General features: G+C 36.9%; 5 protein-coding genes and 1 long non-coding RNA gene across 6 annotated transcripts in view; 2 read left to right on the top strand and 4 right to left on the bottom strand.

The window, feature by feature from the left end:
- The window catches only part of LOC143533933 (high mobility group B protein 3-like), a 158,120-nt gene that overhangs the window by 2,278 nt on the left and 130,364 nt on the right, over positions 1–25,478 (top strand). The window lies entirely within an intron of this gene.
- LOC143533916 (uncharacterized) lies at positions 650–2,887 on the top strand. The gene is made up of 3 exons (XM_077028543.1): positions 650–1,075; positions 1,675–1,827; positions 2,443–2,887. Exons 1-3 carry the CDS (start codon positions 775–777, stop codon positions 2,733–2,735), a joined length of 747 nt encoding a protein of 248 aa, XP_076884658.1. The 5' UTR covers positions 650–774; the 3' UTR covers positions 2,736–2,887.
- LOC143533906 (F-box/kelch-repeat protein At5g42360-like) lies at positions 3,960–6,617 on the bottom strand. The gene is made up of 2 exons (XM_077028534.1): positions 6,451–6,617; positions 3,960–5,878 (listed from the first exon to the last, which is right to left on the bottom strand). Exon 2 carries the CDS (start codon positions 5,838–5,840, stop codon positions 4,161–4,163), a length of 1,680 nt encoding a protein of 559 aa, XP_076884649.1. The 5' UTR covers positions 5,841–5,878; positions 6,451–6,617; the 3' UTR covers positions 3,960–4,160.
- Positions 7,593–10,487, bottom strand: LOC143533907 (putative protein phosphatase 2C 27). Its single transcript, XM_077028535.1, has 4 exons — positions 9,849–10,487; positions 9,280–9,474; positions 8,950–9,155; positions 7,593–8,326 (listed from the first exon to the last, which is right to left on the bottom strand). Exons 1-4 carry the CDS (start codon positions 10,041–10,043, stop codon positions 7,768–7,770), a joined length of 1,155 nt encoding a protein of 384 aa, XP_076884650.1. The 5' UTR covers positions 10,044–10,487; the 3' UTR covers positions 7,593–7,767.
- Positions 13,323–16,297, bottom strand: LOC143533908 (glyceraldehyde-3-phosphate dehydrogenase B, chloroplastic-like). The gene is made up of 9 exons (XM_077028536.1): positions 16,136–16,297; positions 15,877–15,990; positions 15,425–15,586; positions 15,166–15,333; positions 14,921–15,081; positions 14,781–14,842; positions 14,648–14,697; positions 14,142–14,548; positions 13,323–13,589 (listed from the first exon to the last, which is right to left on the bottom strand). Exons 1-9 carry the CDS (start codon positions 16,238–16,240, stop codon positions 13,454–13,456), a joined length of 1,365 nt encoding a protein of 454 aa, XP_076884651.1. The 5' UTR covers positions 16,241–16,297; the 3' UTR covers positions 13,323–13,453.
- On the bottom strand, positions 17,262–17,962 carry LOC143533889 (uncharacterized). Its single transcript, XR_013135441.1, has 4 exons — positions 17,854–17,962; positions 17,655–17,745; positions 17,470–17,556; positions 17,262–17,392 (listed from the first exon to the last, which is right to left on the bottom strand). It is a non-coding gene; the product is annotated as an uncharacterized LOC143533889 (long non-coding RNA).

Genomic DNA, 25,478 nt, shown 5'->3' on the forward strand with positions numbered 1-25,478 from the left:
GATTAAATAAAAATGTTGTCTCTTTAAAGATTGCTTGCTAGGATTACTGAGTTTAAAACTTTTTTTTTTTTTATTTTTAAGTGAGCTTAGTTTGAGCTTTTGAAAGTCAAGTTTGATTAGTTTTGGAGTCAAATTTTAGATAAAAAAGACTACACTCAAATTTAAAATACTTAGCTTAAGCTTTTAAGTTTAAAAAGCTAGAAAATAAGGTTTTATTTATAGTTTTTACCACAGAAAAACCTTGTCCTGAATAGGCCCCATGCAACTTGTAACTATGAACCTTTTGTAAACCATCATGACTTGTATAGGTCTTTATGCAACTCGCATATTTAATTGTCAAAATGTCAACAAAAAGCAAAACATATATGATGAGTTGAATAGTTCCACACAACTGAGCTGTTCACGCCCTAGTGGTTTTGAGCTCGAGCTTGAAATTAAAGAGGCAATTCAGTTAGGTTTGAGCTTGACTTTGAAGTTAAATGAGCCAACGAGCTTAGCTTGAGTCGATTTTGTCTTGGTTACATAAATGATCAACTTAACTCATGTTTTAAATCAAGTTTTTAAGTTGTATTTTTTTTAAATCAACTTTATTAAGGGCATTTGCAGAGTGTTTAGCTCTAAAAGGTGGGCCGCTTCCACCCTCACAAAAACAGGTGGCGGAGGGAAAATGTCTTCCACCGTCTTCATCGCCGTTCAATGCTTCCAGTGCTCCACAATGCAGGCATGATTATTATTGTTATTATCAAAGTAGTAATCATTGATTTAGATTTATGAATGCTGCCAATTGGAGTGAGTAAACAGGTGAAGCAGAGGAAGAACAGCTGTAACAAATGGAACTGCGTGGTTTGCAACGAAAAGCAGTCCGTCCGGAAGGTATTCTCTCAAGCATCCATGGCTAGAGACGTCCGGAAGTTCGTACAGACCTTCAACATGTCTCGTCAAATTCAATACAACCAACACCTGCAGCACGATGATCAACAACAAACCCAAACTCAGCCGCCGAATAGTAACAAACGCACCGATTGGACCGAGTACATCAACGCTGATGATCACCACGATGATGATGATGATCAAAGTTAGTTATTACCTAATTTCCTCTTCAATTGTTAATCTATAAGTTTGGTCTATTGAATCATTTGGTTTAAAAAGTGAACAGTAAACGAACCGAACTGTTCGTGAACCGTTCGGCGGGAAGTTCATTTATTTGATAATTTAATAAATGAACGAACATGAACAAAAAAATTGTGTCTGCTTAATGAAACGAACAGACATGAACACATGCTTTATTCGTTCATTTATATTCGTGAACGTTTGTTTATGTCCGTTTATTTATGTTCGTTTATGTATTAATAAAATGTAATTAAATACTATCTAGATGAGTTATCTACTTAAAAGCTTTATATTTGTTCATTTAAGTGTGTTCATTTATGTGTGTTTACGTTTGTATGTGTCCGTTTACATTTGTTCAGTTATGCTTGTTTATGTCCGTGAACTGTTCGTTCAAATTTTAAGACAACGCACATAAACGAGCACGAACATGTTCATTTCTTACATAAACGGATATGAACACAATATATTTGTTCGATTAAGTGGTCGTGTTCATGCCCTTGTTCGTGTTTGTTCGGTTCGTTTACAGGCCTAAACAGTATCTATCTATTTTGTATTTGACAGGAGGGGAGTTGTGTGAGCCAAATGTTGTGACAGAGATGCCAAAACCATTGTTTAAGAAGCCAAAATTCATGAATACTTACTCTCCTGCTGCTGCTTCTGATAACCAAAAACTCCGTGGGCCGGTATTCGCAAAGAGGAACAAGTTTAATAATCCAGGTTACAGGATTCTGTTTTCCCCTCTTTCTAGTTGCTAAATACATGTATATACTGCTATTGCGTTAAGTGCAGTGGCGGAACTTGAACTTTTAAATAGGAGGGGATGAAGTCTTGGAAATTAATATTAAGTTCTTACACATTAAAAAACCAATGTCTTTCATCAAATGAAGATCATAAATCCCAAAAAAACTAATAAATTCTTTTAGATGGTTCAATTGGGCTATCAAAAATCATAAATTACCACTTCTGAGCCTAAAAATAGGTGGGGCCCTTGCGGCTCGAAGCTCGTGGCTCGCTCGATAACAGCTCGAGTAAAACTAGCTAAAAAACTTGATTTGAAACAACCTAAGCTAAGTTGGTTCATTTTTCGTAACCAAGCCAAACTCGTCTTAAGCTTGGCTCGGGTTATGGCTCGGCTCGTTGGCTCGATCTTAGGTTCGTTTAACTTTAAATCGAGCTAGACCCTAGCTAAGCTGCCTCGTTTTATTTCGAGCTCGAGCTCGAACCCACCCTGGCTCGACTAGTGAACAGCCCTAGTTCCGTCCATGGTTAAGCACTTGTAAGTTTATCCCCTAGGCTTGTTTGATAAACATCTCCTTAATTAATTAACTGCAGTGAAGGAGACTGTGAAAGGAGGAAGGGTTGGTGAGGATCAGCATAACCACGGAATATCAAATTCAATGATGAAGCGGAATTCAAAGATGAATGCCTGTGATGATGGTGGTTTCACTGATGATACTGGATCAAGTTCTGTGATGGTAAAACTGAAGAGACCAGTTTCAAAATGGGATAGCTTCATTGATGATGATGATGAAAGCGAATGTGAAGAGATCAATGCTGCTGCTGCATTTGAGACAAAGGCGAGTGATGAGATTGTAGAAGATGATGCTTATCCTGATTTCATTTAAACTTTATCCTAACCTGTTACTTTTCATTAGATAAAACTTCATTTTGAGAATTGAAATTGAGTCATAGTTTGTTTGTTTGTTTGACCACAAAAGTCAACCTGTCAAAAGATATTATATAATAACCAGAACAAGCATGTTTGTATGATTAGCTATTGTGATTTGTGAGGTCATGTAACATCATTTACAAACCTCCTTAGAGTTGTTTCTTTTAACAATCAAAAGTTCTTTTACTGCTAGAACATGTATTCAAATTTCAAAACTCTTTTACACCAGTCAAACATGACACATAACCAAAGACACTCTTAGAAGTATAGAGTACACGGAAAGATATCACAGATGGTAATCAAGTGCACGGTCCCATTATGTGAGGCCAGATCTGCATTCCATTCCTCTGCAGATTTAAAGGGTAAGTGAGGTGCAGTGTGGCGAACCATAGCTTAAGCTAATATGACTACAGTTCACATAGAGGATTTATAAAAAATGAGCGTTAGTGACGTCTGTTATTCTGCACATCAGCTCCAACGGATGACACGGCTCAAGATTCGTAGACATATCTATTTTCATAAATTGTTGTTTTTAATCATGTATCTTTATGAATTTTTCATTTTGTAGACATAGTTGCACTAGCAATAGTATAGGACAATAGTAATAGTGTTGTATAATGTTTTAGTTACTTTTGATGCCTATATAAACAAGGCATTTTTATCGTTGTAGACCACCGAATTTCATAATAATAAGAATAAGAATTTGCACTCTTTTTGTAATGATAGCTTTCTAATGACTTAGTTTGAAGATTTCGGTTCAATCGGAAAGCTTTAAAATGGGTCCAGTCGGTCATGAGCTATTTAAAATAAACTTGCTAAAAGCTCAAACATGAGATCGAGCCTATATTCAAACTCATTTTATAAACAGATGATGCGTTTATGTCGGGTCCACGTGAAACACGTACATGACGGTATACTCAGAAGTTTAAAAAAACAAGCCGTTTGGATGGTGGAAAGGCTTCTATAGACCGAATATATCGCTTGTGAAGTTTCTGGTGACTTGAAGGTGACCACCGCACTCATTGATGCTTTTCAACATGGTGATTATCGAACCTGACAAGTTGCAAAGCGGGCCCGAAACATATAGATATGATACCAAAGTTTTCGAGTATCTTTCCTAACATGGGGTAAGATTGTAGACGAAAAAGTTATCGGGTTTTGTTGTGCAGATAAGAAGATTCTTCATTGAAGACAGTAAAGATATAATTTTGTCTATTTTTGTTAATTTATGGTGGTTTATAACTTGGGTTAATATAAATAATAAATAATTACTCAACATGTCCATACACCCACAAAGTTTACACTAAATTAAACAAATATAATGAAAAAAACAAGTCATGTAGAAACAATGAAGTTACAACTTGACAGTTACCCATCCGAGTCACAAATGCACAAAGGCCACAGTTTTCGTCACGCACGAACTCGCATCCAACTCGTGAGCCACTCGGTTCTTCGAAACATGAACCCACTTCTTTCGTACATTGGAAACATTAAACATGGTCATAAAATCCAACACCTGACCGAAAATCTTGAACATTTCAACACCAAAAATCATGTTTTTGTCACCAACAAACATTGCGTTCCAGTCCATTGGTGCATCGGGATGAGTCGATATTTCTTCCCAGTTGAAATAAACAAGATCAAGCTCCCATATTTTTCTAACTGCTTTGTTTCTCCTCCCGATTTGACCATCGCCTTCGCACCATGAAACCGACACCATAAACAGCCGGTTCTCACACGAGATGATCTTCGGGTGATACTCATGTACACGGGCCGGTAATGAAGTTGAGTGGATTCTAACCCAATAACCCCGTTCGATATTGTACGCTGCAAGATTATCGGTTTCTGAGTACCCGTAAAACATCCCGTTACAAAAGGTACCCGAACAAATGACCCCAAAATCAACCGGTAACCTTTGGATTTCGGTCCATTTGTTGGTTAAAGAATCGTAAATCTCACACGAATCTAACGGCTCGTCCCATGACCCGACACCGCCTGCAGCCATAATCAAGAACCTTCTAGAATCTTTCCTACTCGGGTTCTCATTTTTTGGTTTAAACGAAGCCTCGGTTTCATCAAACGAGTATCTTAACTGGCGTCTAACCGAAAGCCGATGCGGGTCCTCGTAAACATCCGATACACCACCGACCCGTGTCCGGACCAAACGTCGGTCCCGACTGTGTTGACTTTTTATGGTCAAACTATCTGAGTTGACTTCATATACACCTAAAACAGGTTTTGACCTCGCGTGTTTCATTGACGCAACCTTGTGCCATGAGTTTGTTAACGGGCTAAACACCAAAACGCCTTTGTGGGTCTTAACCGAGCTTCGGTCAAGTCTACCGAAATTGTTCAAACTTGAAAAACCTCCAATAATATAAACATTTTCTTGAATACTAACAACTGAAAATAAAAACCGACCTTTAATAACATCCGAATTGATTTTATGCCATTTGTTGAATGAAACATCATACGCGTGTATTTCACGTGAGCAAAAACCGTCTTTGACTGACCCGAAAAGAAACATCCACGGGCTTTGAAAAAGCCCGTTACGCCTCAGTTGCAAAAACCGAGGCGCTGTGGTCAAATTCCTCCATTTTTTGCATACCAAACGGGCTTTCATAAGACTGGTCAACGGGAGTCTAACCAAACACATTTCCACAATATCATCCGGAAGGAACACGTCTACTACGCCTTCAGCTTCCGGAACCTTCCGGATACTTCTCTTCCGAAACCTTTCTTTCACTCCATATGAAAAACAGTCCACATTCGTGTCATCAGGCCCGCATATCGGTTTGTACGGTTTTCCTTCTTCAACGGAACTCGAAGACCGTCTTTGACAACCCATTTCACAAAATTCTTCATTTGTGGTTGCACTGACTTTGCAACCACCGCCACGTGTGTACATGGTTGGACACCTCAGCGAAACCCCGCTTGTTTCGTCTTCTTGATTCTTTCTTTTTAACTTTTGGCTTAGGCTTCTAACTAGACGTTTTGACACACTTAAAACCTCAAGTTCTTGGTGAAGCGTTGCCTCGCTTGTCACATTTTCAGTTATCATCTTGTGTTATTAATATTCAAAACATCGAGATCTCGAACCTGTTATATACATATTAGAAATCTCCCAAGGCCCGGGCAACACAAGCCCATATGTTTAAATTTGGGTCATTACGGGCAATTATTATTACATTGTAATCCACTTCGAGTTGAAAATAATATATAAACTAGTTGAGAGGAGCGGAAGACCTTCTACCCTACAAGTCAGATTGGACGGATGGAAATAGTCCACGGGTCATACCACCCGTTGACTTTTTTCATTCCATCCATCCAATATGATCCACAGCGTAGTAGGTCTTCCGCCCATCTCAACCTGTTTATATATTATTTTGGGCTCGAAGTGGAACATAAGATAAAAATAACTACCCATAATGAACCAAATTTAAACATATGTAAGTTTGTGATGAATCTTGTCTGTTAAAAATCTTAACTTCACACAAGGAAAGAATCAAATATTGCTTTCACCATAATCCAATTTTCAAAAAAGAATTTTACATATTTCTAAGGTTTATTAGGGATAAAAACCTAATCATTCAAAATGGGGATAAAAACCCTAATGAAGAAAGAGTAATAATGTGTGAGCAGATGAAATATAATAATATAATTAGACTGACCTGATGAAAGAAAGTAAGCAGTTTCCTGATCTGATGAAACTATTGATATGAAAATGAATAATAATGGTTTTGGTAAAGCTTAAAGAAAGGAAAGAGATGCATCTGCTTCTGGTCACTTTCTTTAATTTAAATTAATAATAATAATAATAATCATTAATGAATAGCATTTATTTCCTTTTCTCTTTCACCTTTATTTTATTTTCATTCATTGAAGCTATGTTTTCTTTCTTTTTTAAATGAAAAAGGAGAAGATCCAAACAATATAAGTTAAAGAGAGTCAAAACTCCATTAATATGGAACCATGTGCATAAGGATACTTTATCCACTACTGTCACATGTGTTATGTTAAATTTAAATGCTGTCTGATTTTATTTCTCTAATATCCTTTTTTCAGTACTGGTATATATGGGCCCAACTGATTTTGACTTGCACTAAATAAGCCCAAACACTATGGGCATATAAAGTGGTGTTTAAAATACGACTTTTCTTTCTTTACTCGTTTAATCTCAGGATTCAATTAAACGGCCCGTGCTTACGGGTTGATAAGTTGAACAAAGCCCGAACCTATAAGCATATCACACATATATGACACTTTTAACCCAAACAAAATTTTTAATTTTATAGGCATATTAATACTATAAATTTTTTAACTCACAAACTATTTTCTAATTCTTTTTAAAAGTAATTCTGTCTAAAGTATGTAATCCTTTTTGCTTTTTTATATTTAAACTATAGCATAAAAAAATCCAAGTTAATAAATAATAAGACGTATTTTTAATGAGAATAAAAGCGTAAGCAAATTGGTTAAACATGCCAACACGTGACTCCATAGGTTTTTACGCTTAACAAAACCTACAACTACGCTCGCAGGTCCAACCGAAACAGAATCAAACTCGTATATTTAGACTAAACTATAGCATGAAGTGTCCTGTTTTCTTGTTGTGTCATCACATGATTCAATTCACACCCCATCCTTCCTTCCCACACACGCATGATATGCATATACTTACAGTCTTCTTATACACAATTTTTATATACTAGCATGACATGGTTACTGGAATCAAATTACATGCTACAGTTAACTACTTTACTTAAAATGTTAACCAACACATTATAAACTCGAGTAAAAAAAATAATGCAAATTTAGACCAAACCATGGGATATTTACAAATGGGTTAACAGTCAAGAATCCTCCTATCCATCCATACAACAACAATGTACATAACAAATTCAGAAAATTAATCCCCAAAAAAATAACAACAATAATAATAATCTTGACCTCATCATACACTCAGCAACCACCACAGGCCGCCGTGTTCATGAGTTACAGTCCAGTACGCCTTTCAGAAAATTCAGCCCTTCCACCGATATACTCCGCCTAACACGCGTCTGAGGTATTTCAATTCGTGGGGGCGGGTCTGGCGAGAAACAAATAACAATGACCGTCAAGTTATCACACGTGTTCCTTTTTAAGGCTTCGCGAACCAGCTCTCTCGAGCACCTCTCCGGATCATTATGAACCATCAGTTCTTTTCTCGTTATTGTGACTGCGCATTGGCTGCTCATTACGTCCCACAAGCCATCACACCCGATGATGAGGAACTCATCGTCTTCGGTCAATTGAATTTGCTGCAACTCCGGCTCGGCGCTTAAGGGGCAGGCGGATCCCTTGGGGCCTTTCATGTGCCAGTCACCGAGGGCTCGAGCCACTGATAGTTGACCGTTTAGGTAACCGTCATAGATGGCTCCACCGAGCTGTTCTATTCTTAGTCTTTCAGATGGACAGTTCGGTTTATGGTCTTTTGATAGTTCAATTGCTCTACCTCGTTTCCCTAATACGGCCCGGCAATCGCCCGCGTTAGCAACTACCATCGTTCTGTCAGAAACAAATAAAGAATTAAGAATGTAAACTAAAATCATTTTCAACAGGAAATTTGAATTCCAATTAAAAAAATCTTATTTAATGGATTAAAATCAATGAAATATAAAAAATATAATGTTTGTAAGTGATAAGTCGCCGCCCTGGTGCACCATGTGAACATTTTCCCTTGCGAATTGCATGGAAACTGTCTCCATGACTCGGACCTGTGATGGGAAGATCACAAACATGTAACCTTACTGGTTCTAACATCAATCCAAAAAAACAGAAGCGGTAAAAAAGGTGAACATAATTTGTGTTTTAACGACATAATTAATGCATAGTTGGTAATAAACTAAAATCCAATCTATTAGAGGTCTAAAACTTGAATCCAGCTTCCCCTGTTTTTTGCGTTTAACCCCTTGAACTCTTATAAACCACTGGCAGCACAAGCTGTGGTTAACCAAGTTCTATTAGTTATACTATTGTTATACTATTATTGTTGACTTTCTGTCATCATAATTAACATTAAAAAAAAATGTATTAAGAAAAACAAAAATGATAATATTGAGGTCTAAGAGTCAAAAACTGAGGTCTAAGTATGATTATGACCCCTAAAAAGCATGAGAAAGTTCACATACCTTCCAAATACAAGTGCGGTCAATACGGTGGTTCCTGATGATATGTCAAGAGATGCATTGTCAGCAAAAGCATGGTCAGCTTTCACATACGCATTCTGAATCGCCTTTTCTAAACATAAAGGGAACTGAGAATCCTCAATAATGAACTTTAATATGTTTTTTCTAACATAAGTTGCGGCATCCGTACCACCATGCCCATCAAATACCTGTTATCAAAAAACATAAATTTCAACAAATTAATGATTGCAGTTTTTATAACCTAGCAGTCATTGACATAATTTCATGCAAAAGTTGAACCAAAGGACCTAAAAAGGCGAAATGAACACATACCCCATAAAAAGCACCAGGTGAAGGGAAACCTTCTATTCCATCTAAATATTGAAGAAGATCATCTATACATATGTGTTCATCTTCCATATATTGTTTTGGTCCTTTTTCTGCACAGCTTCCCGATCGAATCATGGGCAAATATTCAGCTTTCCCATCTGTAACAGATTTAACAGCAACAATTCCAACGCCAAAATCCTAGCAGAATTCAGCCATCAAGTTAAATTCAGTATTTTATAAATATGCTTAATAGGAAAACCATAAAAGTAGCATAGAGATATATGAAGGCTTAACTTGCACGTGAAGTATATTCGTTACTTTTAAGATATGCCACTATTCACTTATGAAATCCAAAAACAAACTAATGATAAGATTACATCATCCTATGAGTAAACTTGTAAACAAAACAATTGTTTCCTCCGAACACTCAAAAGTGTGTATCTGCTTTTGGAAACCACAGTAAGCGGATAACTTGTTCAAATAAGAAATCTTTCTAAACTAAACCCTACGCAACTAATAACGTACATAAAACTTCATAACATGGTATTTATCATGAATATAACTTATACTACCTGAGTATGAGGAGATTGCAGCGTTGCAGTGCTCATACTATGTCGAACACCCCCGGATATATGCCTGGGAGGTTTCCGGACCACCATCTGTTTTAAATGATCAGAGCTCACATCTTCTCCAGTTGACATACTAGTATCTCTGTTGAAACCTGTTTCTAACATCGTATAAGGTGAAAATTCAGTTCCGGCAGCCATGATATCTCTCTAAAAGCATAAAAACCCCCAATCACCAACACAGCAGCTAGGTTATAAATTATAACAATAACCGTTAAATCCACTTCAACTTCCACTACAGGTTCTCAAAGCTTTTAAACAATCCGTGATCGCAACAATTCGAAGATCCAAACTCGGCGAATACCTAAATCGGTAGTTCGATACACCTATTTTGACCTAATTCTGGATAATTATTAGCCCTAAAAAGCAATAATCTAGAGTGAAAACGGATTAAAATATAAAATAAATCCGTGAATTCGAAGATCTAAAGACGAACGGCGAATACCTAAATCGGTGTGTGGTTAGAATTTAGACCTAAATTGGGATAAGTAACCCCAGAAAGCAATGATAATAATAATCTAAAGCGAAATCGGATTAAAATGAAAATAAAATCGGTGGTGGTATGAATTGGATGATCTAAAGACGATGATGTGTAGTATAGGTAAACCGGTGGTCCTAATAAACCCTTTGGTGAAGGAATCAAGAGCAATAATAATTAGGTAAAAATGGGAGTAATAATAAAACCTGAAATCAATATATATGTGAACGACGGATCATGGATGGATATAATGAATCGAGATCGTGATTGATTAAGAGCCTAAATATGGTAACCAAATTGCTCAAGGTTCAATTGAGGACAGACGACAATTGACAATTGATGATGAAGATATTATTATTATTATTTATTTAAACCCCAAATTCCACAACGAGAACGAGAACCAACTTGTTGAAATTGAAAGAAAGAAAGAAAGATCATGTATGAAATGAAAACGAGTAATTAATTGTCTGTTTGTTTGTATGTGTGTGTATATCTATCTATGTTTAAAGTCTTACGTTTATGCCCTTCAGTTTTTCTTACAATGCAGCAATTTCACTCTTCTTCTTTTTTCAAAACTACACCATCCTTAGATACAAATTATTTCACTTGTACGTCTTCAACATCTCTCATTTGTTGATCGATCGGTACCTTCTATATGTACCACCTGAGTTGGGTAACAACGCATACGGTAATATGTCTTATTAGTTCATCAACCATACCAAACGTTAAACCATATACTGGTTTTTGATATACATTGTTTGCTCCCATCAGTTGTTATTCTTCTTCTTCCTTTGTAATACAAATACACTACACAACTTTATTCAAACTATTAATATTGTGCATGACTTAAATATGAGACGAGGTTGACAATTGACCCTTCTGACTATAGTTTATTGTATTTCTCAAACAAAATATACTTAATACTATGAATCATGTCATTATTAATGTCTTTTTTTACCTCACATGATAGTAAGCTCGAATACTTTATATCATTCAAGATTATAATTATACATATCTGGTATCTTAAAAATGTGAGGGGTTCCAATCAGAAACGGTTATTTTCAACATATTGGTCCCCACTCAATGATAGTAACATTTATCCACATCCGAAATAAATAGGAGATATTTGATTAAGGTATGGACGTCTTCTTCTTCATTTACACTTGCATATCCCAAATCTTCTACTAATTCTCATGCTGGAAGTTGGTCACACGGAGGACTCTGGCCTGCAACGAGACGAACAGTGCTCAATTCTACAGATCTCAAGCCTTCAATCGGATACAGATCACCATCATGCCCGTAGAACTCCGCCTACTTAACCTATAATTGGTTTAGTGATTCTTCATTATACTTTAGTTGAATCTAGATTGTGTTGGGGATAGAAAATAAATATATAATCTTACATCAATATATAAAGTTGACAATAGTGATTGATGGAGAATGGAGTTACACATTTGAACCAAGTGTAAAAAGTGATATACCTTAGGGGTGTTTAATGGAAGTATCATAAAGTGAGGTGCATTTAAAGAAAAAATGTAGTTGGCAACCGGCAACTCCAATTGATGGATGTCAGGCGGGAACACGTGTCAATCAGTTACTGGTAGTTGACCTGATCCATGACTACCTTTATTGTATCCAACTGAAAACCAATCCCAGCCCTTGGATTTATTTCTTGGTACATGGTAGGTTACTTAACGTTTGCCGGTAAAAGCCGTGTGTACGCAGTATTCCTCATCAGACACGTGCCGGACGATTAGTGGGTGTATTGAAGTTTTGCGGCTAGGATTTATTTTTGCAGATAATATATGATAGTAGTTATTTTGCATTATTTATAAACCCAACATATTTTATAATTATTATATCAATATGTATTTAGTGTATTGTTTTTTACATGTTAAAATAAAATAAAAAGCAAAGTAGAGAATTGTAAAAACTACTCATTAATTTAGACGTTTTGTTTTAATATAAAATGTTTTGTAATCACGTATTATAATATACGTTGTCTCTCTCAAATGTCTCAATAAATAATAAAATCACTTTCTACAAATGTATTAAACATGAACCTTTTGCTAATAATAGTAGCTAAGAGTTACCAATTTGCAATGACATAATATTTGTTTTTTTATTGATTATATAAGAATAAAATGATTGTTATGTTTGAATACGAATACTTTTTAGTACAAAATTACAAAAAAAATGTTGTTAATATAATCTGACGTTATGTTTGACTAAGAGTACTTTTTAGTACAAAAATACAAAAAAAATGTTGTTAATATAATATGAAATGATTGTTAATCCGATGATATATATTATTTTAGTACAATGATTGTTAAATCAAACATGATTGACGAGGAGGTTCTACAACTTGTCCAATTATAGAAGTATTTTATATGTCTACAGTCTACACACATGTTGTTTGTTTTATATGTGCAACAAGGCATTGACCCATAACATCATCGTTTTCTCTCCCATATTAAATAATTTAGATGTAATTTATGAACTCCTCACACAAACTAAGTTAAAAGTTTTGTATCATGAAGGCAAACTTACAAAGCTCTCGTGGGTTGCTAGACCCAAGCAAACAAGCGGATATAAAAATTATCGAAAAATCAGTAACCACAACCATCTATCTTGTTGCACAGGCTCGCCTAAAGATTACACGAAATGAATCATGCTATTGACCGGCCGGATGTAAGATATATGCATATGAGGGAGATGATTTAGCCTTGTTAAACACCATTGTAATCGAAGTCTTTAACTTAGCGTAATGACTTCTAAAATGAGTGTATCTAATTATTAGGTATGATAAAATTAGAGGTTTCTTTCGGTTCTAATTTCTAAGGGTTTTCCAAGTTTGATTGCAACAAAATATCTGTTTAAACGGAAAAATAAGACATCTATAAAATTCTTGAAATGGTATGCCACAATAAACTAGAAGGTGATAACGTAAGACAATTCCAGGCAATTCAAACATTAATTTTACAAAATAAATCATCATGATGTCGCATAACAATGACATTTTATTGCAACCTCCAAATAGAAGAAAATATTATTAAAAAAATAATAAAAATAATTAAGCCTCGTAAACTTTGCACTCTTCATCAGCAGGGTTTGTCTCGCAAAAATCCTCCAACGGATCTCCACTTCCCGGTGCAGCAACCCCCGGCCATTTGGCCGCCACTAGGTGTGCCAAATCGACAACACGCTGACTACAACAAAATGAAAGACAAACACATTAGCTCCTTTCTAATAGAACAAAAGACCTCAATCCATAGATAAGCAAACATGATCACAAGCATGGTTAGATTTTCGACTCGTTTTGCGTTGTCTGGTGTTTGTTAAGCGAGTGAAAAAGTCAAACGCCCGACTTGCACTGAACCCTTTTTTTATAGTGCATACATTCTATAAACAATATTGTACACAATTATGCTTGTTTCAACCTTTGACCCGAATTATTTATAAGTAAGTGAAGCTTTCAACTCATTTACTTAAAATAGGTTTGTTTGCATATATTATGACCAAGTGTGTAACCGGTCCATTGAATCAAAGGTTGACCTAAAAATGCATCTTTTCAATATATAAAATCTCCTAATCATTCTATTCTAGAAACTATACATCATTTTATTCTAGAAAACAAGCTGTTTGGGTCAACTCAGTTCATTGTTTTCCACACGTTTAAGTTTTAACATAATCAAGTTAATTATTTTGACCTAACATTGAACATTGTTGAAATAATAATTTGTTAACAATAAATAACATACCTGTATCCCCATTCATTGTCATACCAAGCAACAACCTTAACCATATCATCACCCATAACCATGGTTAGTGAAGCATCAATAGTGGACGAAACATCAGAGCATCTAAAGTCAACCGACACGAGTGGCTCGTCACAAACCGCCAAGATCCCATTCAACGGGCCGTCAGCTGCTTTCCTAAAAGCCGCGTTCACATCATCAGCCGTGAGTCCCTTTTTAGCAACGTTGACCACAAGGTCAACGACAGAGACATTAGGCGTGGGGACACGAAGCGCTATGCCATTAAGTTTGCCCTTAAGTTGAGGCAACACTAATGACACGGCCTTGGCTGCACCCGTGCTTGTTGGGACTATGTTTAATGCTGCGGCTCTAGCCCTCCTTAAGTCACGGTGTGAAGCGTCTAGTAGCCTCTATATTACACGACAACAAAGTACAACACCGTGACGCAGTTAGTAGTTAGTACAACTCAATATACTAGCATGATTAATTGATTAACAAACATTAAGTACCTGGTCACCCGTGTAAGAGTGAGTTGTAGTCATAGTTCCCTTAACAATATCTATAGATAAACCGAAAATAGTTAGCATAACTGGTTGTATGGTACAGGTCATTTATTATTCCAATTACAAAATATGTGCTTACTGAATTCTTCATCCAAGATCTTCACGAAAGGAGCGAGGCAATTGGTGGTGCAAGAAGCGTTACTATACGAAAACGATAAAATTTCACAAAGTTAGATTTCACAAGTGAAAACCTTAATAAAAAGTAGCATAAAAACACACCTAACAATGTTGGCAACATTATGACCATAGTCCTTCTCATTAACACCAACAACATATGTTGGAATGTCGGAACCCTTTGCGGGTGCGGTGATGATCACTTTCTTAGCACCCGCTTGGATGTGCTTGCCCGCCCCTGGCCCGTCCACAAACACCCCAGTCCCCTAATTGTTACATAAGAAAAAACATTACAGATAATAAACCTTAAACCTTAAAAGATTACCTTTTTTACAAATAATAATATGTACCTCGATAACAATGTCGATACCGAGTTCAGCCCATGGAAGCTTAAGCGGGTCTCGGCTAGAAACAACCTTAATCGACTTTCCATCAACGCTAATCGTCTCATTATCGACGATCTTAACATCGGCTTTGAAGGTGCCCAACATAGAGTCATACTTGAGCAAGTGAGAAGCCTATACACATCTAGCAAGTGGTGAATTAAAACTAGTAATCAAGCTTTGGAGACTTGTACACTTTGCATTAAGCGTTGTAACTTGGACTTACATTCTTAACACCGCCGCTGTCGTTGACAACCACCACTTCGAGTGGCGAGTCCTTGCGCCCGTGCCAGCATCGGAGAAAGTTTCGGCCAATTCGTCCGAATCCGTTGATTGCTACCTTCAGTTTTGCAACTGTCTCTACCTTGACAGCCACTGATCCTACAGCCTAAGTCACAACTTTCTAATTAAAATTTTAAAAAACCAAATAATATATATACATATTTTGATTTGGGTGGGATTACTATAAGTTATAACTAAACTAAAGTAGTTACGTAGTTTGAAAGACAATAATATTAATATGGTTACGCTAAAGTTTTGACATAGCGTAATAATAATTACTTTAATAATTCTTTCACTACAACAAATGAAAGTATGAAACTGTAACTAGTAGCGTAATAATAATTATTCTACTTGATCTATAACACTATATTTGTATATGATAGATGCAGACGAAACCTTAGGGGTAAATTGGGCGGACACGACATCGAAGAAGGACGAGTCTCCAACGTACTTGCCGAATGTCACACTGCCGCTGGATCGCAGGCCAGAGAATTCCGCTACTTGTGATCTCTGCAAATAACCAAAAATTAGATTCAATTTGTTTTAAATGATATAAGGTAACGTCACATGACTCATATCCAGTTGCTTACTAGATAGTTTTTTTTTTTTAATTTTTATAGTTGTCGTTCTAAGAAACAAAACAGATATATAGTACCTTGGTGCAGTATTGGGAAGAGAGAGCGGTTGAGCGAGTGGTTTTGGAGGGAAGGCGGGTGGCGGTGGGGAGTCGAGTGGAAGCGAGAGCTGCATTCGAAGCCATGGCGAACCGAAAACTCAGATCTATGAGCTGATTATATACGATTGGATCCTTTGAAGAAATGAGAAATAGATAAGATGATGTTTGTAACGTGAACCACTCAACCATAATATTATTGTTACTTATTCATGTTGGCAATCATTAAACTGTATAACGACCCGTAGAGAATTCTGACCACCAATAATAATATTTTATTTTAAAAGGTTAAACAAACAAAATTAACGTGACTATTTTCAAGTTATTATTATATTGTATGAATAATTGGTTATAACAAAAGGAGTTTCAAGAGATGTGTTTGACCTGCAGGAGATTGTATCGTTTAAAAGCTTGAAACAGGTTAAGTTTTATTGAGCTCGAGCCGAGCCCAAGCTTCAGACGAAACTCAAGTCTTATAAGGAAAGATCGTTTAGGCTCGTCGAGCCTTAACAAGCCTAGTGTATTTTTAAATTTTTAACTCTTTTGGAGTTTTATGTATTCATTTACAATACACAGCTAAGCTCAAGCCGAACTTTGGCTCATTTAAAGTATTGCACACGAGCCTCGTTAAGAATATATAAATATAAATTGTTTAATAAATAATAACGAGCTGAGCTCGAGCTTGATACAACGAATCATCCAAGCTCGAGTTTTGTAAAAGGAGCTTGAAATAAGCCATGCTTGAACTCTCGTAAATAAAAACGGGACGAGTTTGCACCGCAAGTTAACATTATCATAATCAATCACACGGAGTCTCTTAAACAATAAAAACGAACCATATAGCATGTCCACGTGGCATCCAAGTGTATGAAGTGGTACGCCTCATGTGAATAAAGGTACAACATCCATTTCATAAGGTACAATTCACAACAAATTCTTTTTCCTCGTAACAAACACTCATAAGCATTACATGTGTAAGTGTAAAACATTGCATATCTTCAAACACATTTTAGAAGTCAAAATCACAACATACAACATAGTAAAGTCAAATATTATTGATAAATAAACACTTTTTCATGATCAAAACACAAAAAAATATCAAGCAACGGATTTAGAGGTTTCAGAAACAACAGCACCATTATCGTTTGAATTCTCGTCATCTGATTTTAGCTGAGAAGATACATCGTCTATAGCTTCATTCAGCTGGGCTATTTTTTCAGTCAGTTTTTTGCGTGTTTTCTAAAATAAAAACAAGGATCAAATAGGTTAACTACTTCAAACAACTAAAATGCTTATAAATTAAGATTGATGTCTACCTCCAAAGCCTTCTCTTCATCATAAATAAAAGCAGGCAATTTCCTGAGTAATTCTTTTTTGTCAGCTCCTGCTAGTGCCTTGCTAATCTGCTTAGAATTAACATTATAGTTTAATTAAGAGCAAATTGCATAAAAAGTAGTAGTTATCGAACATCAAAAGGTGGTTTAACGCGGTGTTATGTAACCTGAGGTGCGTACACAAAACCAAGTGTGCCCGCAATTAATCCTCCAAGAACAAAGCCACCAACAAATGCATTCCCACCGCTCGATCTTTCACTGTAAGTTTAAAAAACAACTTGGGTACTTTACTAAAAAGGTAAAATAACCGTAACTATATATACGAGTTATATATGTATTTTATAACCAGAGTCAGGTGATGATTACCTGTATTGACCTTGAACAGAAAGTGTTGTTTTAGATGTGTGTAATTGTACATTGCCCACAAGACTTGGACCAAACAAAAACTTGGTGCTTTGGTCAAATGACTTCATAGTCATAGAGGAACCTACATTTAAGAGGTTGGATCAATAATCAAATATATTTAACTTCACACGTCTTACTAACTATCACATATTCAATGCATTTTGTGTTCAGTGATCTCGTTCAAAATATCCATGATGCGGATACGGAAAGAATCAAATGGCTCGAAGTTGTAATGATAATCAAAGACGGTAAATTGAACCATTTTCCAATAGCAATGTTGTACCATGTATAAAATAGATGACAATAAGATTGGTAACTAATCGAGAACAGTACCGTGTGACAATCGAGTTGGATAGTTGGAAATGAAGGAATTTGATAGAGAAGCCATCGGTGTGGATTTGCTTTGCTTTGCAACAGAGATCAGATTAACTTAACGGGTGCTATTATTTTTTGTTCGATGATACCAATGCTTAATAGCATTGGTAATAATGACATGTCATAATAACAATTTCCATCTACAAGTGTAGCCTTCTTTGTAGTCATTTTAAGAATTAGTGTAATGATTTGAACATCAAAATTATTATTTATTGGATATATGTTTACTATATATAAAAATTACAAAGGGCTATCTATGGTATGGTACAACTACAAATTAGCATTTACTATACAGTACAAGCAAACTCCTAATTGTCCTAAAATAGAAAATACAAACGATAATTATGAACGATGACTATGAATCTTTATTGTGGATGGATAACTTCAAATATTTGAAATATAATTTGAACATATTCTTATTCTTTAATAATCGCATCCCAAACATAGAAGAACATATAATTTCTCACGAAAACTGTTAATTATTTTCTTTGTAGGCCAAACATGCTTATTATTTCATAGCCCAAAATTACAAAACAAATTATAGTTATATTAATGACTTTTTTTTAATAAACATGGGGCCTAAAAATCAAGTGGCCTAAAGCTTGTGCTTGGGTTGCCTTCACCATAGAGCTGGCACTGCTCTCGTGTTACGGGGGTTTATTTTAGTTTTTATTTTTAATCGTTTTGCTATTTTATGCTTATTTATTTTATTTTTTAACGTAGTTTTATTTTAATTTAATATATATATATTAGTTTGTTATTATGCGTTTAGGTTTTTCAATTGAGATGTGTAAGTATTTTTAGATTTTTAACAAACAAAAACGAACATGAGCATGTTAATTTTTTTAAATGAACAACGATGAACACAAATATTTGTCTAATGAAAAATGAGACGTTGATGTAGTTGACGATGGTGAGTAGTATCGGAAGTTAACTGGCGATGGAGATGATATACCAGCAACGGAGGGGTTTCATGAAGAAAATGTTTACCAATAAATGAGATCTTATAACCCATTTGAGGGCTATGATGCGTGCGTGCTGTGGGTTATATAAATATTGATAGATGGAATATGGAATGATTTGCTTTTGCACAAATTCGTGTTTTAAATTTATAAAAGTGATTTCTACAAAGACTAAACACACACAAAATAGGCAAGTGTACCTATCGTATATGTAGAATAGTATTGGTAAGAACCAATTATCGATCCGTGGACACAAATGTTTCTAATGATAAATCGTTGTTTTACTTTAGTCGGCGGCTTTAATCATTTTGGGGTTAATTTTTGAACTTTTTATAAAATATAAATACTTATATATAAATATATAGGTGACCGAGACGAGAGATTCTAAACGAGTAGTTCAATTACGCGAAGGTTACCATCTAAGATCAAGAGTCTACTCCATTTTAGCATTGATAATTAATATATAAACATGTGGTAAACTTACCGTAATAATATATGATATATAGCTCCTTAAGCCTTAAGTGAGCATCTTTGGCATAAAGGAGGTAACATGCACATTTTAAAGTCCATCTTTTCCTAATGTCATGCTACCTCAAGAATGTCAATTTAAGTTGGTAATTAGTTTCGTAAAGTAGAAAGATTAGGATTGACTTCGATTTCTCAAACACCAATTCTAACAACTTCGGGTGGTTGTAGTTTAGTAACACAACCTCCCCTTGGTTGATTTATGTAGGTTATAATTACAAATTCCGTTAACATATGAAATCTTTTACTACAATGATATCCTAAGCAAAGCCATTTCCGGATTACCAAGACTTAGAGAAATAAATCATAACTTATATCTCATCATTTCTAAGTACAATATAAGGATCCATGTTTCGATAGTTTATCAAAGTATTTCTATCTTTCAAGAACATGAATCGATCATGAACGATTGCCAATAGAATTGACAATCACCAACTTTGAATTAGTAGTTTAAGATGGTGAAACATTTCTCATCTAAAGATAATTGTAAAATAACCATGTACATTAATAGACTACACCACATGTTTTATACAATTATCAAGTAAAACAAAGTTTCTTCATAGATATTAGATGGTAAATGGAGTTTAGCTCATAATGAGCATGGTGATTAACATTAGGATGGATGATAATAACAAACACATAATTAAACTAGAACAATCTAACCAGATATGGATGGATCTTCCTTCTTAATGATGGATGATGATGATGGTTGATAATGATGACCTCCAAGCCTTCAAACTTTTCACTAGATCTTCAATGTTAGTGTTATTGTGTGTTTTTATAAGAGAAAGCTGGATAAAACTCTTTTCAACTTTCAAGGCACCCCAAATAAGTGCAACATGAGCCACTATTTATAGGCAATATGGAGTGGGAAGCACGCCCCCGTGCTTACGTAGGCACGCCCCCGTGCTTTTTAGTGACATGTGCTAATTCTTTTTGTCGTTTCTGAAAGGTAAGCACGGCCCCGTGCTTCCTGAGGCACGACCCCGTGCTTTTTAATGACACGTGCTAATTCTTTTTGTCGTTTATGAAAGGTAAGCACGGCCCCGTGCTTCCTGAGGCACGACCCCGTGCTTTTTAATGACACGTGCTAATTCTTTTTGTCGCTTCTGAAAGGTAAGCACGGCCCCGTGTTCTCATAAGCATGGCCCCGTGTCCAGGTGTCCACTATTTTGTATTTTCTTGTAGATTTTTTTGTCTTTTATGAAAAGTGATCAGAAGCACGACCCAGTGTTTCCAAAAGCACAGCCCCGTGTTTCCAAAAGCACAGCTCTATGTTTCCTAAAAACACAGCCCCATGTTTTCTGAAGCACAACCCCATGTTTCCTAAAGTACAACCCCATGTTTTGCTGTTTTCTTTGGTTTTTCTTTGGCTTTTCATTCGTTTCTTTGTTTGAGGCTTGGATGTGACATCTGCCCGATCCGACCCGACCCAGGTACCCGTTTCTCTGACCCGATCTCTTTCTTTTATGATTTAATATTTATTTATACTTATACTTTACTTTTAATAATAATAATATACTTTTCCTTCCCGCCTCTTTCTCTCTCTTTCTTTCCGCCGTTCCGTCCCTCTCCTCTCTTTCCGCCTTCTTTTCCCTCTTGTCGCCGTCCCGCCCTTACGCCTTGTTTCCCTCTTTTTCTTCTAACTCTTTGCTTGTCCTTTGTTCCTTCCCGCCTAAGGTTGTCTGCGCAGCTCCACGCGCCAGACTCCCTTACAAGGAATCCTGCGTGAAGACCACCTGTTTCAGCGTTACGCGAGACGAACTCTTCTCGCAGCGCGTTAAGAATTGTAATTCTTCTCGCAGTGCGCGAAGGACGGAAGTTCTTCCCGCGACGCGCTAAGGAATCGTAGTTCATCCCTCGACGCGCGAAGAATTATAGTTCTTCCCGCGGCGCGCTAGGAATTTTAGTTCCTCCCGCGGCGCGCTAAGAAATGTAATTCTTCCCGCGGCGCGCTTAGAAATGTAGTTCTTTCCGCGACGCGTTAAGGATAGTTCTGTCTGCCTTCGCGCTCGCGCTCTCTTGACCTTCTGTGTCTGCCTTCGCGCCTTAGCCTTCTCGCGCTGAACCCTTTGAGTTTCTTCTCGCCGTTTGCTTTTGAGTTGTCTTATCTTTTGAGCTGTTGACCTAATCTGCTTTATGTCTGAAAAGTTGCTTTCGGCGCAGCATGCGCACCAACCCCATTGGTTGACAGATAAAGTGACTGACATAATCTTTTGAGAATCTGCTTTTGCCATGCTTGACCAGTAACTTTATCTGTCCTCTCCCATGCCTTTTTCTGAATCCTGTCAGCCTTTTTCTCTTTTTCCTGCTACCATATCTTTTGATATCTTTACTTTTCAGAACTTTTTACTGTTGATATCTTTTCTTTTACTTTTGAAGATCTTTTCTAGGGTTTGTGTCCCCTAGGGTTTGCCTATATATAGTACTATTTTCTTAACACTTCACACACTACACTTATTCTCTTCCTCCCTTTTTGCTCTCTGCCGTTGTTCTTCAGCCGCCTCCCTCCTCTCTTGCCTCCGTTTTCTCCTCTCCTCTGCCCTGTTTTCCGGTAATATATTATATATAATAACTTATTAATTATGCTAACTTATAATCAAGACTTTAAACCAATCATTAAAACAATAATCTTGTTTATAGGTTAACTTGTGCTTGTTTAAAGTTGGTTCTTGCTTTATCTATCATCGCATCTTTATCAAGTGAGTAATCTCGTACCTAATCCCTTTTTGCTTTTAATGTTTTGGGATGTTCATGTGTTCATACAAACTTAGAGTCTTAAACTTGTTTATGAGCTTTAGTCGCGCAGTATCCCATGTGTTGAGGACGTTTACTTGGCTGTTTATTTGTATGTGTGTATCATTAACCGCTTTGTTCGGCCTATTCCGCAGTTTTCATGGATCCATTAGATGAACACGGGAGACCTATCGTTTACGGTTTTCTTTGTTTACACTTGCACAGATGTTTTCTCGTTTTTGTGCTCAATTGGGAGCACGGATTGAACTATGAACTATGAGCTATGATCTATCTAGGCTTGATCACAATCTGATTGCACCCTTGTTAAACACCAGACATACACGTGTTGCGCGCAGATTTATTGCTATCTATGTATTGTATTAAACTTGATTTCTCACCAACACGCAAGTGTTTGACGTTTATTTTAACACATGTTCAGGTTTGCAGTAGCTGTTTTGGAGCTTGTGGACACATAGGAAGTTTTCTTTATTTTGGACCTAGATTAAAATGTATCAAGACAAGTTATTGCTGTTCGAATATTATGATTTATAATATATTGATTTATGATGATTTATGTTCTCTTGTTTACCCTGCGCGTGCGCGAATGAATGTATTTATTAAATATTGACACCCAATAGTGTCACGAGTAATGAAACAATATGTGGCGCCCCGATGTATAATCCGCCTTTGGTCGGGGTGTTACATTGGATTCACCTGAAAATACATTTTAACATGATAAATAGTTATTTTAACTATATTATACGATAGAAGTTGCAGTTTTTAGAGATTATTTGATGTTAAAAAGATGTATATTTTTATATACATCAGGCTATTAGGATTTGGTAAGACCCATAACCCGTGAAAATTATTCTTTGATGATTAACGTGTTATTTAACAAATAAACGAGATGTTATAACCCGTTTAAGGGTTATCCGGGTTTGGTGAGACCCATAACCCATGAAAATTAGTGTTTGATTATGATAGAGTTTCACAAATAAATGACATTTTATAACCCATTTAAAGACTATTCGGTATCTAGGGATGGTTTATGCCATGATCAGTATAGGTGTTCCTGGATCTCTTGTTTGGGCTCATCATATGTTTACTGTGGGCTTAGACGTTGATACCCGTGCCTACTTCACCGCAGCTACCATGATCATAGCTGTCCCCACTGGAATCAAAATCTTTAGTTGGATCGCTACCATGTGGGGGGGTTCGATACAATACAAAACACCCATGTTATTTGCTGTAGGGTCCATCTTTTTGTTCACCATAGGGGGGCTCACTGGAATAGTTCCGGCAAATTCTGGGCTAGACATTGCTCTACATGATACTTATTATGTTTGGTGAGATCCATACACCGCGAATTCGGGTCAAATGCATGAGAAACCTCCATTTAGAAATCAAGCAATCTGGTGGCTCTAGAGAATGAGAGGAACAACCTGAGAGCGATATGCATGATTTCATGGTACACAATTATATAGATAGTTAGATGTATAATAATTTATTTATGGCTCTAAGTAGAAATATTTTTATTTTGTCCCGGATGGCACATCAAGTCTTTCGATCATAATTTCACAGGTAGGTCTGTGTCCTCCATGGTTTGGGATGCTATTAATTGTGGTACAAAGTTTCAGCTTTGTTTGCTTTCTCGGTTAGAGATCTTATGGGGAACGAGGATGGCGACAATGGACCTGAAGAAACACTAAGTGACCCCGGGCAGATTACGGATAATCTGGGGGTTAAATAGATGTTTCCCACGAGGGTTAGGTCCGGCAAGATGGTTATTCTTCTGATGACCTGCAAAACAGACACCGTGAGCTCGTCACTGAGAAGGGGGGGTACCTCCTTGTGACCACCCTCCGGCGTGAGAATCAGACTAGATTGCTCTTGAATATAAGTGTATATTAAGAGAAATAGCTAGAGAGAAGATGATGATACCGTTCCAAGGTGTTGGAGTATTTATAGCCGAAGGTAGGTGTCCAAGAAGGTACAGCCGGCTGTATTATATTCCTTTTCTACCAACTGTGGGCTACGCACGTGCCGTGCTGGTGGTTGGTGGGTAGGCAGCGGCTGATATTGACATGGCCGGCTGTGTACTATTCCTTTTCCACCAACTGCAGGCTATGCACGTGCCACGACAAGGGTTGGTGAGTAGGCAGCGGCTGATAGTGACATTAAGTACTAGAGCGTGCTGCTCGTCGTACTGTTGTCAGTGAGCTGTCGCAGCTTTGGTCAGATCTTTTGTCCATACCTTGGCATGTATAGTACAAAAGGTCCTCCAGTAGCGTACGGACTGGCTCATTTGGGCGGGAGAATTCCCGGCTTTGGGCGGGAGTATTCCCGGCTTGCTCATTCCCTATTCAGGTGACATTACTGAATTATTTGAGAGTTAGTGCCTTGTGCGTGTAGCCTTGCTGTGCGGGTAGCCTTCCCTGATGGCTAGTATCCGTAGCTGCGGGAACAGGCGGAGTACGTCACCATTGGGAGGCTTTTCCTGCGGGAACAGCTTGCGTACTGCGCGTAAGGACGTCGCGTCTCTGAGCATGGTTGGTCCTGCGGATCCAGTTGGTCTTTGCGCAGACGTCCCTCTTTAAGGTGAGTCTTGCGAGTTTAACTGCGTAGACGTCTCTCTTCGAGGTGAGTCTTGCGGGTCCAACTGCGCAGACGTCCCTGTTTAAGGTGAGTATTGCGGGTCCAACCGCGCAGACGTCCCTGTTCAAGGTGAGTCTTGCGGGTCCAACTGGGCTCTGCTAGGTCCTACCTCTTCAGGACCCATGCATAATCTCCCGAGAGGTCACAGTTGTTAAAAGTATCTATAAAATAACTCATTAGTACAATTAAAAGAATGTGTTCATTAAACAAAAAATCTTAGGTTATCTTCCCATGAGAGGTGTTCATTTTTCGTATAAAAGAAACTTTTTTATTCTCATGAGTGGTGTTCATTATCTTGTATGAAAGAAACCTTTTTTTTAATATTTATAAGAG

Source organism: Bidens hawaiensis, unplaced genomic scaffold, assembly GCF_021521415.1.
Source record: "Bidens hawaiensis isolate Kalapana, Puna unplaced genomic scaffold, B.hawaiensis_p1.1 tig00009951_1, whole genome shotgun sequence".
NCBI classification, from domain to species: domain Eukaryota; kingdom Viridiplantae; phylum Streptophyta; class Magnoliopsida; order Asterales; family Asteraceae; genus Bidens; species Bidens hawaiensis.

Bases quoted from the DNA above. Each gene is read 5' to 3' on its own strand.
- LOC143533916 (XM_077028543.1), top strand. From the start codon at position 775: ATGCTGCCAATTGGAGTGAGTAAACAGGTGAAGCAGAGGAAGAACAGC. The intron at 1,076-1,674 runs GTTAGTTATTAC...ATTTGACAGGAG, and splicing joins CGATGATGATGATGATCAAA to GGGAGTTGTGTGAGCCAAAT. The intron at 1,828-2,442 runs GTTACAGGATTC...AATTAACTGCAG, and splicing joins GAACAAGTTTAATAATCCAG to TGAAGGAGACTGTGAAAGGA.
- LOC143533906 (XM_077028534.1), bottom strand. From the start codon at position 5,840: ATGATAACTGAAAATGTGACAAGCGAGGCAACGCTTCACCAAGAACTT.
- LOC143533907 (XM_077028535.1), bottom strand. From the start codon at position 10,043: ATGGCTGCCGGAACTGAATTTTCACCTTATACGATGTTAGAAACAGGT. The intron at 9,475-9,848 runs GTAGTATAAGTT...GAATTCTGCTAG, and splicing joins TGCAATCTCCTCATACTCAG to GATTTTGGCGTTGGAATTGT. The intron at 8,327-8,949 runs GTATGTGAACTT...TGTTTCTGACAG, and splicing joins ACCGCACTTGTATTTGGAAG to AACGATGGTAGTTGCTAACG.
- LOC143533908 (XM_077028536.1), bottom strand. From the start codon at position 16,240: ATGGCTTCGAATGCAGCTCTCGCTTCCACTCGACTCCCCACCGCCACC. The intron at 15,587-15,876 runs GTTTCGTCTGCA...GTTGTGACTTAG, and splicing joins CCGCCCAATTTACCCCTAAG to GCTGTAGGATCAGTGGCTGT. The intron at 14,843-14,920 runs GTGTGTTTTTAT...GTTTTCGTATAG, and splicing joins AATGTTGCCAACATTGTTAG to TAACGCTTCTTGCACCACCA.